This window comes from Lipophrys pholis (assembly GCF_963383615.2).
Source record: "Lipophrys pholis genome assembly, chromosome: 8".
Taxonomy (NCBI): domain Eukaryota; kingdom Metazoa; phylum Chordata; class Actinopteri; order Blenniiformes; family Blenniidae; genus Lipophrys; species Lipophrys pholis.
This window is the reverse complement of record NC_137630.1, coordinates 9,276,557-9,292,904: the sequence shown is the minus strand read 5'-3', so window position 1 is coordinate 9,292,904 and position 16,348 is coordinate 9,276,557. Positions and strand designations below refer to the sequence as shown.

The following is a 16,348-nucleotide window of genomic DNA, read 5'->3' as shown; positions in this document are numbered from 1 at the left end:
TCTGACAGGTATCTGCACACAGCTCACATACAAATAACGGGCCCACGGAAACACACACACACACACACACACACACACACACACACACACACACACACACACACACACACACACACACACACACACACACACATGTGAAAAGCATATCACATTCCTGGTTTGTACTGTAGATTTTGGTAAAAAGTGAAATAAAATCTCTGCCCCCCCCCCCCCCCCCCCCCCCCCCCCCCCCCCCCCAACACACACACACACACACACACACAGAATGACAAAAAAGTTAGCAGGTTTTAATGGGAAAAAAATGTGAAAAAGAGACAGGAAACTGGAACAGGGAGAGAAAAAAATAAGTGGGAGGGAAGGACTGAATGCAAAGAGAGGAATGAGGCGTGTGTGTGTGAGAGAAAGAGAGAGAGAGAGAGAGAGAGAGAGAGAGAGAGAAGGAGGTGAAGTGAGGAGGCGGAGAGAGGAGAGGAGCGGTGAGGGAGGGAGTGATGTAGACACGGAGGGTGGAGAATAGAGGGATGAGCCTCACTCGGATGAGGGATTCCAGGGGAGCGAGGAGGGACCTCCAAGTGTCGGATGAGGAAAACTACACGACATGTCAGCAGGAGCACAGAGCATCAGCCTTTGGGAGCATTTGACCAATGGAACCAGGAGGGCTGCCGGACCCTCGGCCGACACACACTCCCTCACATGACCTCTCCATCTGGCTCTTCCACCTTATCTGAACCTCAGAAGAGACGCCCTGACAGGACACGGTTTCACATTCGGGCTCCCCTCGGGGTGACCCGCCACCTGGGCTGAGATCCGGCTGAAGTTGAGGGGGAGTTCACTCTGAGCTGGATGCTACAGAAAGGCACCATGGATATGTACAGATATTTGAGTTTACTTCTCTTCACTCTTCCTCCACAAGGTAAATCTTACAGCCTCCTGACAGACTATGTTCTTTTATGGCTGCACAGATTTACTCAAGGGCACAGAAAACAGAGGTCAGACAGGAGAAAGATGTGGTTTGTTTGTGTGTTATTATACAAGCAACTTTTCTTAGATTATTATTCCCATTCATTGTATTTCTGTGTGCAAATCACTCAAAATATCAGCCCCTGAAAGTCTCTCGGTGCATGGCTGTATACCTCTAGAGCTTTTTACTCCAAACTAGTGCTTTCTTTTACTTAAGCTGCATTGGTAGCCCTTTTCTTTACTGTCCAAGTGCCTCTTTATTGCCTCCAAAATAAAGTAAAAGATAGTAAAATATCAAATGTAGCCTTCTTCTCCTTACCCAATCACATCTGTACTCTCAAGCCCCAGTCTTATTAGTGTCTTATTATTCTTTTGAAAAAGTCTGAAGGCTAATTTGCCGTGCTGATTATTACAATCACTGACAAAAACACTCAACCTTCAGGACACAGAACTTGTCTTCTATGTTTTTTATCTTTTAATTGAGCCTTTATACAAAGCGCCTCTGTTGCTACCCAGGCTTGGTAACCTGGTAACATCCTTCCTGCGCCTGGTTCAACAGCACTCTGTTGAATGGAAAGTGATATTTGCTGCTGGTGCAGTATTGGCCTGTGAGAGTGCATTGATCAAAAGAGGACAGATTTGGGTCCGGTGTAGCTCTGACACATCTGAATAACTCAGTGGGATGGAACTGCTCGGCTTGTGCTTTACATACCTGGTAACAACTATAAATGATACAAACTGTTCATAAAATTCATATTTGACTATTGTGGATCACACCAGCAATTTTATTTTATTACAAATATTTGCATACATATTTACTGAATAATCTGGAAGACAAATGTTGAGAGAGTGTCTGTATAATAGGTGCATGTTGAGTGGGCTCATTATAGTCTGTATCAGGACTGGAGATACTTTAAAGTGCATATCAATTTTGGAATCCAGGGGGGAAATCACCAGGTTTGGTTTTTTTTCCTTCTTTTGAGAACAGATTATTGTCCACCCATGATTTCATTTGAGAAAGATTTTGAATCACTCTCACCTCACAGCAAGAATTGTTCAATTCCTGGCTTGAGGAGCTGTGTTGGGTTTGTTTGCATGTTCTGCATGTGCATGGGAAGGTTTTCTCCTCTGGTTTTCTCCCACAGTCAAAAAACATGCATTTGATGCAACTTAAGTGTGAACATCAGTGTTTGTGATGGACAAGTGACCTGCAATGGGTGTAGAAGAATCAATATGATGGATGGATGGATGGATGGATGGATGGAAGGATGGATGGATGGATGGATGGATGGATGGATGGATGGATGAATGGATGGATGGATGGAAGGATGGATGGATGGATGGATGGATGGGTAACATCACAAACTAAAAGCACTCATTCCATTAAGCCTGTAAAGTTATAAAACTACAAGGTCCTGCATCCTTCATACAGATTTGCTGAAGCAACAAACCCATTTCTTTTAAGAAATATTAATTTAATACCCCCCTCACCGCTCCACCCCAATAGTGACCTAAAGTGTCCCCCTCTTTGGTGCATCACATACCCTCCCACCTGTTCCCCCCCAGCAGATATTACTGATGTGACTCACATATTGTTAAAGTCAGGGCACCCTGCGAGCTCTTCCATCTAAACCAATTAGTTGCAAGCGTGCGTTATCATCCACTGGAGCATCCCCTCTTTTTTCGTCTTCTTTTTATTAAATATCAGCTCCATTGAACAGATACCGCTCAGATCTGATGTGATTAGACATAAGCTACCTGTGTCGGTGTGTCTCATCGGGGAAACACGGAGGCATTTCAAGGTTGTCGGATGTCTGGACATGCTGAACAAATTTAGGCGTAAACAGAAAGGGAAGACACTGGCAGGGGGAAGGGGGGGAAGAAACAAGAAAAGAAACTATATCCTTTTAATAAGATATCGATTTGGAGCCTTTAAACATTGTGGATGCCAGTTTTCAGGCAGCTGAAGGACAGCCCATCAGCTTTGATTGAGAGGGTAGGAGGACCAGGGAGGAAGGCCGGAAGCATGACAACAACACCTGGAGCTCACTTTTAAGACTATAACAGAGGAGGGAGTTTGAATCTTTGATTGATAGACAGATTGCAGCGCATTTGAAAAACACCTACAAAACAAGTAGTTCTAAGAGAAAATCTATCTTTCTTTGTAATCACTTGACTGCAACTATAACAAGGTGGTAAAGAAAACACCCCTAAAGCCCTTTACAATCAACAGTATCTACACAATTATATGCTTCCCACTGGAGAAAGACTCTGAAATAACCAGGTAGAGTCAAGAATAACGAAGCATCAGTGAGGCTGGTTAAATAAATCACAGCAGGTGATGTATTGCTGTGACGGCGAAATACTTGCACACACATGAACAAGGTGCACAAAGAAACAAAGGCCTCATCGAACTGTAGGAGGAGCATGATACAATAGGACATTGTACAGTGTGACCTCAGGACCATCCCTGCTTGTTTAATTGTCCCCAGGCCTCATTAGGTTGCCCCCCGGTGCAGAGATGGATGTGAACGAGTGGCCACAGCCGGGAGTGACGCCGTAGCCGAGGGGGTGACAGCGGGTGAGGGAGGGTGGGTGGGATGAGACGTCTGGACACATCGCTCCGTCAGCATGTCCGCTCGGAGACGGATGTCCTCAGACTCGGATTCATCCTTCCTCTACCCCCCCTCTCCGTCTGTTCTGGTGCTCACCCCCCCACCCGGCCATTTGTCTCATCTCTCAAACAGCGTCTCATGTAACCACACGCCACCTGTATAATAGAGGTCACTCTGCTTTTAGATTACACTCTGTATTCCTTGGATAAATTCCATTATAGATGAATGCATTGTGAAAGAGGAGCAAATATATTCAGTATTAACGGCCTGCGTTTGAAATCGCAGATTCTGTCTCATGCAGAAATGTGCAGAAAGGGGAGCAATTGGAAATGCTTATGAGGACATAAAAAGGGCCTCTGAAGGAGTTTGGCACAGAAGCAAATGACACAAATGAGCCCAAAGTATGAGCAATATTGTCTGACAAATGTGGCAAGGTCCACAAATCTTGCTTTATACGACGGTAATATCACAAACCGGTCCAAGCTTTCTTTAACGTGTCCACTATCCTTCATCTCTGCCCTCAGTTCATTCCCAAGTCGGACCTCGAGGCCACGCTGAAGAGAGGCTGCTCCAGAATCTGTTTGAAAATTACAATAAGCTGTCCCGGCCTGTGAGAAACACCTCGGACACGGTGCTTGTCCATTTCGGACTTTCCATCGCGCAGCTGATTGATGTGGTGAGTAAAACCTCACAGTCTGGGTGAACCTGCGGGAGGGACTCTTAATGTAGGAATGAATATTTATGATGTACCAGCCAGAAATTACACTCAGTGCTGATTAAGAGAATCACTGCCAGGTATACTTCTCCCTATCTCACAGGATATGGAGGGTTTTTTTTATGTGTCACGCCTTTCGATTTATTCCTCACATTTTATTTGTTTAACTGGAATGGAAACATGTAATGTAATTGTATTTCAATACTTTTGTCTGTGTTGCTGTAATTAAATACTGTGGTGATTACTAACAAATACATAAAAGCAATTGTAGAGCTGCTGTCTCTCATTTATTATTTCACCAAACTCCTGTTTGCCGAAGACAGAGCTCCTCATTAATCATATACTCACTCCTCACAGCAACCTCAAATCCATTCATTCATAGTGTCTGGAGAGCATTAACAGACTGCGATAAACATTAATTCCTCTGTCCAAGAGTTGCTGTTTTCGCATTTTGAGCTGTTTGGCAGCTGCTTCTTCTTGTTGTCTTCCTCTTTCGATACCTGCATGGTAGAGCAGTGAACATCCTGAACAGGTGCTCAGTCCATCACAGGACATTCACACTTTAACCAGCAAATTAATGTCGCCGGTTAATCGTGTGCATATTTTGTATTTCTTAATATATTACTACTTTTCTTAACATACATTTTAAGTGTTTTTATTAAGCTTTTAGACATTCATTGATTCTTACAGGTTTCTCTACATTTTCTCCCCCATTCGTCCTTGTTTCTACATTTATGATACCATGTATTTGGGTTTTCAATAATCACTCAAAAGTGTACTGACAGGATGTTTACCAAACAGTTCTTCTACTTCATTAATATTCATTAAACTATTGTAAAAATGTTTTTACAGGATCAGGCCAACTATCTTATAGAAAGTTATTACAATATTGGCTTCATTACATTACAAATGGCCCAAATAAACAACATTAGTGTGCATTATTACATTGTTGGCTTCTACAGTGACTATTTCACTGAACTCCTGTTTGCACCTTATTAACCTTCTTCTGAGTTCTTCATGATTCACTTCCAGCTATTTTAACTAACATACACACTACCGCTGATGCGTCCTTGTGAATGATTGTTAGCTCAGCTTTGTAAGACACATTGGTTGTTCATCACAGCTTTTTCATACTGATAATTGGTGATGTCATACTGAGAAAACATACCGGAGCACTGATTTTCAGTCACTTGCACTTTAACTCACTTGTTCTCTTTGTGAGATTACAGAGAGTCTTTAAGTATCTGTGTATTTAGATAAAGTTTGTCGACACACTGATACATTCACCTCTCTGCGTTAAAATATAGAAATTCACAAAGTGATGTACAGCTCTTGATGGTCAAAATATGGACTGAACATTGAATCTGTTTAACTGAAGAATAACAAGGTGACAGTAAACTGGAAACTTTAACATGTAACTTCTTGCTATATATTTGATTTGTTCTTTGGGTTTTTTCTTTTAAACCATTTTTCCTGTCTTACGTTAAATATTGTATTAGAAAAATGTATTTTCTATGGATACACCATGCATCTGGTTTGATATGTCGGCTTATGTGAAATGCAATATAAGGCCCAATTTACATGACATTTCAAACAAAAATGCATTGTTTTTGCATTTTTGTTTTACAAAAGTTTCACATTTATATGTCCAAATTTTGTCCGTTTACATGGATGCATCAGTAACGCTGAACATGATGTAGTTTTCATGTAGAGCCACTAGTGCGACCTCAGACTATTCACTTTTTTACCTGATGCAACAATGCATTTCAGATTTCACAGTTGTACAAAATTGATATAATAAATAGAGTCAAAAAATACTTTCCACAGGGAGTAGCTAGGAGAAAGGCAGTAGTTTTTCTGGGTTTGTTTTGTTTATAAAGCAATAAAACGTTCATCACGTTTTATTTATCATTAGATGAAATCATAGACCAGGGCTCGGCAACCTTCAACACTCAAAGTGCCATTTCAACCCGTTTCCCACTGAACACCACACACTGGTTGTTTGTTGACTGGGTTTATTGAAATGTGGCGCTCCACAGCACTGCAGTCTTCTGAAGAGGTTCAGACGCTCCTCTCAGTAACAGGAGAGGAGGAGATCCAGTGGGAGATGGACGCTGCAGTCCGGATTGAGATAGTTTTCCGCCGTGTCAGAGATACAGGGAGCTCACGACTTCAGACGACCGCAGAGCTGTGGCCGCCGGGAGCTGACAGCTTCAGAGCTGCAGCTGCGGCCGCAACGTCCATGTTCTTGGGCGGAACTATTGTTGCTTAATGACGTTACATCCCCGCCTACATTTTGCCGCACTATCTGTAGTCGGACCGCGCAACACAGTCGGGTCTGGGTGCGCTTTGCCATAGCATACCATCCCGCTCCAGGACGTACTGCACTGGGACCGACTCGTGAAAGAGCCGCATGCGGCTCTGGAGCCGTGGGTTGCCGCCCCCTGTCATAGACCAACTACCAAGCTATGGATAATAAGACAAAAGTTGTCAAGCTTACCATAAGAAAGCTACACATTGACGGGTGGGAGTTGACTCTACAGTTCTGAGTTTTATTTTCTGTTTATTTTAATCTGGATTTCCATTCATTATTACAAGGAGCAAGTTTGATGTGTATTTGTGCTTGTTAACTTTAAACTGTAATTTATATTTTATTCAATATTCATTGTATAGCTTATCTCATGGCTAACGCCTTACAAGATGTTTTTGCTGTATTAAGAACTTGTAAACTTATAAAATAACACATTAATCATAGTGTGCAAACATTGATAAACAGTAATCAGCTTCATGGTGAGACTTTGGGAGCAGCCACTTCAAAATAAATAAATTAAATCTATATTGGATTATGCCCAAAAATCTAAATTAACATGAACACAAAGGGAGCTTCATTCTTAAGCTCCAGGAGAAGTTAAATTACAAATCTTTAAACTTACCTTTAGAAAATCACTTCTATCATTGTTTTATTAATTAAAAAAAATCTAAACCAGAGGCTGATTTACTCTTCAACAAGAAGTAAAGGTTTTCCTTCGATAACAAGAACACACTGTTTAACCAGCCTTGCATCTAAACTTTTCAAATGAATAATACAATACTAACTGGATTCAGATGTTAGCTCATGAACAACATGTATTGTTTCCTATTATTTGCACTTTCAGGTTGTCTGGATGCTTTTATGTCCCATGCATCTGTGTCATTGGTACCTTTTTGATTGTTCACTCACTATCGCACCTATAATTAATTACTAATAAGCATTTCGAAGCCACATCAAGCGAGGGAGCTAGATTTAAATACAGATCGCTTATCTGCGGAAATGAAACCACAACCGATGAGATTACATTATTTTTTCCTAAATTAAATTCAGTTGTCAAGTATGCTAACACTGGCAGTAAATATTCAAAGCCGTCCCCTGAGCGGCAGTCGAGACACAGCTGCCAAACTGATATCTTTATCCTCACTTGTCCCTGTCTTTGCATTTGAGACAAACTTTGGTTTTAAGTGCAGACACACAGACACATGCAATGTGCTGAATGGCTGTTGTGCTGCAGTTGACCAAGTTGAAAAAACAATATAATTTTGAGCACATCACTGCCTATAGAGACACACGGTACAGCCTGGTGCAGCTCAGTGATTGAATATGTACAGCCTGCATTGCAATGGGAAAGATTCTCCAAGTTTTTGACACACAATTAGCTGACAGCGCTTGCTCTGCATGCCTGCTGAAGAGACTCAGCTGTGGGTGAAGTTGTCCTCTCCTTCAGAGTGTGTTCCCCGACTGCTGGGTCTTAGATGCTGCAGGGGAAAAGATGGAGAAAGCAGCTTGCCAGTGAAGCAACAGCAAGTGTTTTTGCATGAAGCGCTGCCGAAAATAGTTTTTTTTATTATTTTTTTTAACCTTGGTAGATTCCCCTCTGGATCTGTCCTTCAAACTGAATGAACGTTGAATTAAAAATAACTGTAAAGCAAGACGATCTGTATATCTGATGATCAAATCTCGGCTCCTTTATTTGACAACGCATCGCTTTTGTGTTTTCGTTTAGGAGAAGTGTTGCATTTACGCAGCAACATTTTGAAAACAATGTCCGTTTCCACGGAAACAGCAAACGGTGGAAACGATGTTCTTAGCACGCAAGACCACAAGTTGGCGCATTTGGCTGTTTTTCTAATGAAACCACACACACATAGACACAGAGAACTATACCCTATAAACATTTAACAGTGACAAGTGCACAGAAATTTGTATGGATAGATGAAGAGATTGGATTGTTATTCTGTGTGACTGTCAACTATAAAGCTACCAAGCCCCAGGAGACTATGGACTGGGGGTCATGACACTCTGGAAGCAAACATTATTGTTATTGTCCATCTACTCGCTTCAATTTTCTAAAAGTCTCGGGAGCCGTTTTCAAAAACTTGCATATTCAGTTGAAAATGTTATCATGTAAACGGAGTCCTGGGATTAATTTGAAAGAAAATTAATGTTGTATGTTTCCTTTTTTTTCATTCAAGGATGAGAAGAACCAGATGATGACAACGAACGTCTGGGTCAAGCAAGTAGGAAATTATTGTGGAAATATTAAAAAATGCAAATGAAAGAATCCAGCTCAAAGCTCCTGTGAGTAAATATTATGAATGTTTCCTTCCAGGAATGGAACGATTACAAACTCTGCTGGAACCCGGAGGAATATGAAAATGTCACCTCCATCCGTATCCCCTCCGAGATAATCTGGAGGCCTGACATCGTCCTCTACAACAAGTGAGGGTCTTCATTATTACATCGTATGTTATATGAAGAACACGTTTATTTCAATCACGCATCACGCCTTCTTAAATGTCACCAATTTTCAAAGCAAAATAAATAATTATATGTTTAGTAATGATCAGACTTTGATGGTTTAGCAGCAACAGATGGTGTGACTGGAGGGAAAACACCAAGACTCTCTTGGTACGCCAAACATCTTGTCCTGTGCCAATGTCATAAAGTAATTTAGCTGAATTAAATGTGAACAAGGTCGGCCTTAATGGATGCAATTACAAACAAAGCTCAATATCACTGAAAGTAATACATCAAAACCTTCAATTGGAAGATGAAATGTAATAAGTTGTATTTCATCGGGGGGTGGTCCAAACATAATGCATCCGGTGGGATTGCCTCAAGTAGCCTTGTTATAATTTCATTCTAAACAAGGCAATCAGCTATTGTGTTGAACCGTGCCGGACACGAGCTTGACTGAATTTGTGAAATAACTGTCAAATGCATGTTGTCACACAAACTAATGAGGCAGAGCAGTATAATTTCACAATAATTTCAAAGGCCTATACACACAGACAGTGAAGACAATGGCAAATTAACATGAAAAGAATACTTTTCTGTTTACATTTTGAACTGCAGAGTGAAGAATATTTGTGATCAGGTGTTTAAAAGCAAAGAGCAGATGTGACTTTAAAGATTTGACTTAAACAAATGAGACTAATCCATTCAATTAGAGTTAAAAGATGAGAGAAAAGAGGATTGAGCAGCTGATGCGCCAGATTCCAGACAGAAATAGAACATTGTCATCTTGTATTTAATTATCTTCACAAAAACAATTTGCTTCAACAATATTGTGTAGATAATGTTGGTACATCTTATCAGTTATTTGTTCAGGTACTCTACTATGTGACCACACACATTTGAAAGCAACTGACATTTAAGCATTCATCATCAGCATATATGAATAAACATTCTTTGTTGCGCAACCTCGGTAAATAAACAACAAATATATATGATTTGGCTCATACCAATAGCATGTACCAATTGAGTTAATTGTTTTGTTCTCACTTGTCCCTCAAATTTTTCAGTTATTCACAAGTTATTGTGGAATTTATTGATTATAAAAGCTAATAGTAATGCAAAATCATTTTATTTAGCAATAGCAAAAGTCTCTCCCACATCTTGAATACTGTAAAATCTCCCGTCAAGTGTCTCTTCTTTGCTGTTTCTGTAAATTTCTCTTTAGAAAACTTTATCTATCTCCATGGAAACTGGGCAAACTCCATCTGCTGAGGACAATTGTGCTATACTGTTGAAAGAAATGCAGTTAACCTTGACCAATCTAAAGTATTCTTGAAGAAATGCCCATGAAACCGAAGCCTCAGAGTGAAACTATTGACTAGTGACGTGAACTGTATTCAGTAAAGTTTTCTCTCCTATGTTTTCTATGTTCCTTATCCTCAGTGCCGATGGCGACTTTGCAGTAACTCACCTCACCAAAGCACATCTGTTCTACGACGGTCAGATAAAGTGGATGCCTCCAGCCATTTATAAGTCCTCATGCAGCATAGATGTCACGTTTTTCCCTTTCGACCAGCAGAGCTGCAAGATGAAGTTCGGCTCGTGGACCTACGACCGCGCCAAGATCGATCTGATCAGCATGGCCAGCGACGTGGACCAGATGGACTACTGGGAGAGCGGCGAGTGGGTCATTATCAATGCTGTGGGCAAATACAATACAAAAAAGTACGAATGCTGCACGGAGATCTACGCGGACATCACCTACTACTTCATCATTAGAAGGCTTCCGTTGTTCTACACCATTAACCTCATCATCCCCTGCCTCCTTATCTCGTGTTTGACGGTGCTGGTGTTTTATTTGCCGTCACAATGCGGAGAAAAGATCACTTTGTGTATCTCGGTGTTACTGTCCCTCACAGTGTTCCTCCTGCTGATCACTGAGATCATTCCCTCCACATCGCTGGTGATCCCCCTGATTGGTGAATACTTGCTGTTCACCATGGTCTTCGTCACACTCTCCATTGTAATTACTGTGTTCGTGTTGAACGTACATCACAGATCGCCGCAGACGCACGGCATGCCTCACTGGGTGCGGAGGGTCTTCTTGGATTTGGTACCTCGGGTTCTCTTCATGAAGCGCCCCCCGGGCACGGCGAAGCAGCACTGCAAGAAGCTGATCGAAATGATGCACCGTCCACCCACGATATCCACAACAGGCAACTCGCAAGCCTTTTGGATGGGTTTGGAGACGGGGTTAAGACAGATGACCCAGGTAGAGAACACAAACCCAAAGACTCGCTCTGACAGTCCAAGCATTCTCGTCTGCTCTCCCTCTCCCCCGTCCTCCCCCCTCGACAACCACAGCAAGGAACATCCCTCGCCAAAGGCCAACATTTTTGGCCGTTCCACATCTGGCCAGTACTCGGTTCTATCAGAGAAGCATCCTTTACGGGGACACAACTCCGCAGCTTCGTCCTCCTCCCAGTTGTCTTTGCCACCAACTTTACAGCTGGGACCGATATGCAGTCTGTCCGGACACGAGTCGGCGGTACTCGCCCCGAATGGTCGCTCCCACAGCGTAGAGCAAATGAGTGACCAGACAAAGCAAATTCATCAGAGGGCCGGACATCGCTGCCGCTCGCGCAGCTTCCAGTATTGCTGTTTCCACGATGACGCGGTCATCGGGATGACGGGGCTGGTGGAGAAAACCGCCCCCACAGAAAACCTGGTGAAAACTGTCCCAGCTGAGTCCACGAAAGACGCAAGTACCCAACAGGACACTCTGATTCCAACTATATCCCCTGCTATGCAGAGAGCCATAGAGGGGGTTCAGTACATAGCTGATCATCTCAGGGCAGAGGATGCAGACTTCTCAGTGAGTATTTTATTATTCACGAGTCAACATTACAACAGAAGAAAAAATGTATTAAAATACAAACAACAAAGAATATTGAAAATATTAAACACCAACATAATTCAAAAAAAGTTAAAATACACAAAACAATACAACACTGACCATTTAAATAGGATGAATTTATAAATAAGAATTAGGTATTTGAATACAGGTGAGGGATTAAAGGATACTGAAATGATGAGCGGAACCGGCAGACAGCACAGGCACATCAGATAAACAAAACACACATCAGATTGGATTTCATGTGTCAAAATGTAGTCTCATCCCAGTACTGAAAGCAGAAGTGAAGGAGAAAAAAAAAAGCTTGGATGAGGTTGTCAGATAAACAAGGAACAATCAGATTTATGGTCTCAAAAAAAGAGAACAGCGAGTTTATCTGCCACTGTAGTCACCTTGTCTTTTATAAATGAAAAAAAAAAAAATATTGCTGTTGCTATTCGGAGGCAAACTGATTTTTCCTAGAAATGAAAGAATAATTATTCTGACTCACGTGGACCTGAACGTGAATAGATGCACATGTGAACCAAATACCAGGAGTGGATCCAAGGAAAATTTTATAGGAATGGATCAGGTCACCACAGCTTAAACTGGAATGATTAAAGCCTCGTTTACATGACAACGTTTCATGTAAAAATACATAATTTTTGTGCTTTAGTTTAAGAAATGCTTTACATTTACACAGCAACATTTTGACAACTTTGTCATGGAAATGGCAGAAATGCTGAATGCAATGTAGTTCGCATGTTGGGCTACTAGCGGGTGCTGTTGTTTTTGTAATGAAACCACACACAGAAAACAATACACTATAAACAATAACAATGATAAGTACACAGACATTCGTATTGACAGATGACCAAGTTCGATTGTTATTACGGTGACTCTACTCTAAAACTATCAAGTTCCAGGAGACTATGGACTGGGAGTCATGGCACTCTGGAGTTGCTGTGGTCTTATCTACATGCACATGTGTAGAGCAACATACAACAGCTGTGGTGCACATGCTCAGTAGCAGCGTTAAAGACAAGTTGCATTTTCCCGCATTTTTACCGACTGTGTTGGAGGATTTTTGAAAAGTTGTGTTTTCAGTAGCTCCGAGCACCTTTGTCGTTCAACAAAATTTTTCCTTTTTCGCTTGAACACTTTGTCGTGTAAACGGGGCCTAAAAATATGGCTGAAACTGAAGTATCTTTTAAATTTAGAAAAGTAAGCAAAAAAATAAAGAGAAAATTAAAAAAAAAGAAGCTTTTAACGTGTTCATTTATGTGTTTGTTCTAAAGCTTGTTTCCAAAAAACTATTATTTATCTTTGTGAAAAGGGTGACCATGACTCAATGTCATGAGGTTGGACATGTCCTCTTGGTTACATTGTTCTCTTTTACATTTGGTTCTTCAATGCAGTTAGAAAATGATTCAACAAAAATCTATTCAGCTATTTTTCACCTCATGTACAATTTATTCATGTAACAGTGAAAAACAGAGATATTAGGTCCCGTTTACACGACAACGAATTTGAGTTTGTCCGCAAAACTTTCTTAAATCTTGGGAGGTCCAGTTACACGACAACGGTGTGCAGAGCCACTGTATCGTGAAGTTTTTATACCGGCTCCCAACTTGGAAAAAATCACAATTCCCTCCTGCAGAGGCAACAAAGTGCTGTTAATGGGCATCTCTCCCCCTCCCTTCCCATTGAAAATAGTTCCTTCTGCTAATGCGCCTGTAAACAATCATGGCGGACCCGCAGTGGTATGACTTGCTGTCCATACTCTAGTTTTCTAGTCCATATCAGTAGTTTTATAGTTGAGGCGTTCCCCTGATAGCATACGATTTGTCATCGGTCCATATGAATGTCGTGTTCCCTCGATTTTTTTCACGTTTATAGTGTATTGTTCTCTGCACACGTCTCTGTGGTTTCATGACTAAAACAAACAACAGCACCCTCCCGTGGCCTGGCATACTAACTGCATTGTTGTCAGTGTGTCCGCTGCTGCAGTGTAAACGCACTCCTTTTTTTTTTCACGGATTAGGTGTTATCACGTCAAATGTTGTCGTGTAAACGGGGCCTCAAGGACATGGTTACTCTAGGTGGTGTAGTGCAGTGGTTAGTGATTTCCCCACACAGACAGGAAATCCCTGGTTTGAATCCTTTATGTGAGTGGAACTTGCATGTTTCCTCCCACAATTCAAAATGAATGAATTTCAGTTTAAGTGACTCTTAATTGTCTGTAGATGTGGATGTGAGTGTCTTTGGCTGTTTGTCCTGTGATGGACTGTAAACATGTGCAGGTTGTACCCTGCCTTCATAATCGGTTTGGATCGGCTCCAACCCCACAACAACTCTCAGTTGGCTAAAAGGGTATGGAAGATAGATGAATGGATAAGTTAATTCCTAGAATTATATTGACCGCTAAACAATGATTGAAATCATTTGGAGGAAATACCTGAAATTTAGAAACCCTTACCTAAAATACACAAAACAATCCCTCCAAAAAACATAAAGATTCAGTGTGTCAGGAGAAAAAAACAACAACTCATAAAACCAGTCTCTGGTGATGCTATAGTGCACTTTAGCTGCGCCCAGAGAAGACCTGCCTTTAAAACAATAGGTGGCCAGTAATTTGACCTTGAATTTTTCATAAGAGACACAAGCAAGGATCGACTGACATTTAGGAGACAGCAGCCTCGTAATGAAAAAAATCTGCCATTTGAGAGGAATCAATCAAGGGTGAAAAAGTGACAGCTGGTTAAAAAAAGAGAGGAGGTGTGGTGTGAAAACTGTGCTGTTTCTCTCCTCTGCCAGGTGAAGGAGGACTGGAAGTACGTGGCCATGGTCATCGACAGGATATTCCTCTGGATGTTTGTGCTGGTGTGCATCCTAGGATCCGTGGGACTGTTTCTCCCTCCTTGGTTGGCCGGGATGATCTAGAATCTCTAGGTCAAGAAAAAAGGACGCTGTCAGGAGGACTTGATGTCTTATATTGGAAAAAAAAAAAGTAAAGGTTTATCAATAATCTTTTTATTTTCTATTTTGCTAAGAGACAAGTCACATTCCTTGCTCTCACCCCGGGTTATCAAAAGGTTACTCACTGAGAGACAAGATGAAGTATCTATCATTGATTCCAGTGGGCATATAAATTCTTTATGAGGGCAAAAGGCCGATGGCGGAAATATCCTTCTGCGCCACTCCGTTTTGACACTGAGCTGTATGGCTCAAGCTGTCACATTTATAAAATAACATCTTGAAAAATGAAGTGTGACACCTTTAGACCTGTGGATAAAACCTGAGAAAGAACAGGACTCCAGGTGTAGCCACCGATTTCATTTTTTTTCAGTTTGATTTATGTCTCACTTTTAGCATTCCCACAGCCATGCCTGTGTTGAAGTATCTTGACAATAACACAGTCGGCTGCGTGCTGCTCTCTACAGATATTCAGGCCTTTCTGTTCATAAAAAAAAAAAAAAAAAAAAAAGTCTTATTTCTATGGAACCTGATTGTCAAAGTTCACTGCTGGGGAATATTTTGGGCTGTGTGTGGCTTTGTGCAATGTTGACTTCATATGTTCTTTTTCAACACAAGCTCCTCAACAAACGTGTTATTGCGGCATTTTCGTGAAAATTACTTTCAAAGTGACCCTTTTTTAAGCCCCTTCTAATCAGGAACAAGAAATAATTTGTTGGGGACACGCTGGATCATACAGACATAAACATAAACAGCCTCCATGTTAAGTGAAACAATAAGGAATGGCAGCGTGATGGTGTAGTGTAATGGTGAGCATTGATGTCTCACAGAAAGTAGAAGCAGATTCAATGTTGTTCCAGTGCCTGTGGGTTTTGTTTTTCCACTCTGAATCAGTGTTCACATTTATTTTCCGTGCCCAAAGTAAATCACCCGCTGAGCAGTCGTTTCGGTGTGTATTCTGCGACATAATTTCCGCAACAATGTTGCTTTCTGAGATAAATATCAAATAATGCTTACCAGTTTAATCAAATTTGTTTACCGAATAGACCCATCGGTAGGCAGCCACACAGCGCGGCGCTCAAGGTCTTGCTCAGGGACCCACAGTGCATGTTTATGGACTTGCAAACATGCAAACTCCACACAGAAAGGCCCCTAGCCTGTATTTGAACCTACTACCTTCTCGATGTGGGGCGAAAGTACTAACCTTTGTTTACAGCCCTTTAAGACGTAGGCCCTGTTTGGCCAACAATGTTTTTAAGTGAAAACGTAAAACATTCATTGCGTTTTTGGTGCCTGGTGCTCAGAGCCACTGAAAATGCAATTTTTTGAGAACACTTCAAATCTTTCAACTTTTCTGAAATGCTGCTACTGCGCATGCACACCACAGCGGTAAATAGTTCCGTACATGTGTGAGTAGA

The 16,348-nt window shown here is 41.4% G+C and overlaps 1 protein-coding gene across 1 annotated transcript; it reads left to right on the top strand.

Annotated features, from left to right (window-relative positions):
* Window positions 1-530: 530 nt before the first annotated feature.
* LOC308113540 (neuronal acetylcholine receptor subunit alpha-4-like) lies at window positions 531-15,419 on the top strand. Its single transcript, XM_080469914.1, has 6 exons — window positions 531-913; window positions 4,100-4,251; window positions 8,797-8,841; window positions 8,934-9,043; window positions 10,505-11,936; window positions 14,772-15,419. The coding sequence occupies exons 1-6, from the start codon at window positions 844-846 to the stop codon at window positions 14,895-14,897; spliced, it is 1,935 nt and encodes a 644-aa protein (XP_080326040.1). The 5' UTR covers window positions 531-843; the 3' UTR covers window positions 14,898-15,419.
* Window positions 15,420-16,348: the final 929 nt, after the last annotated feature.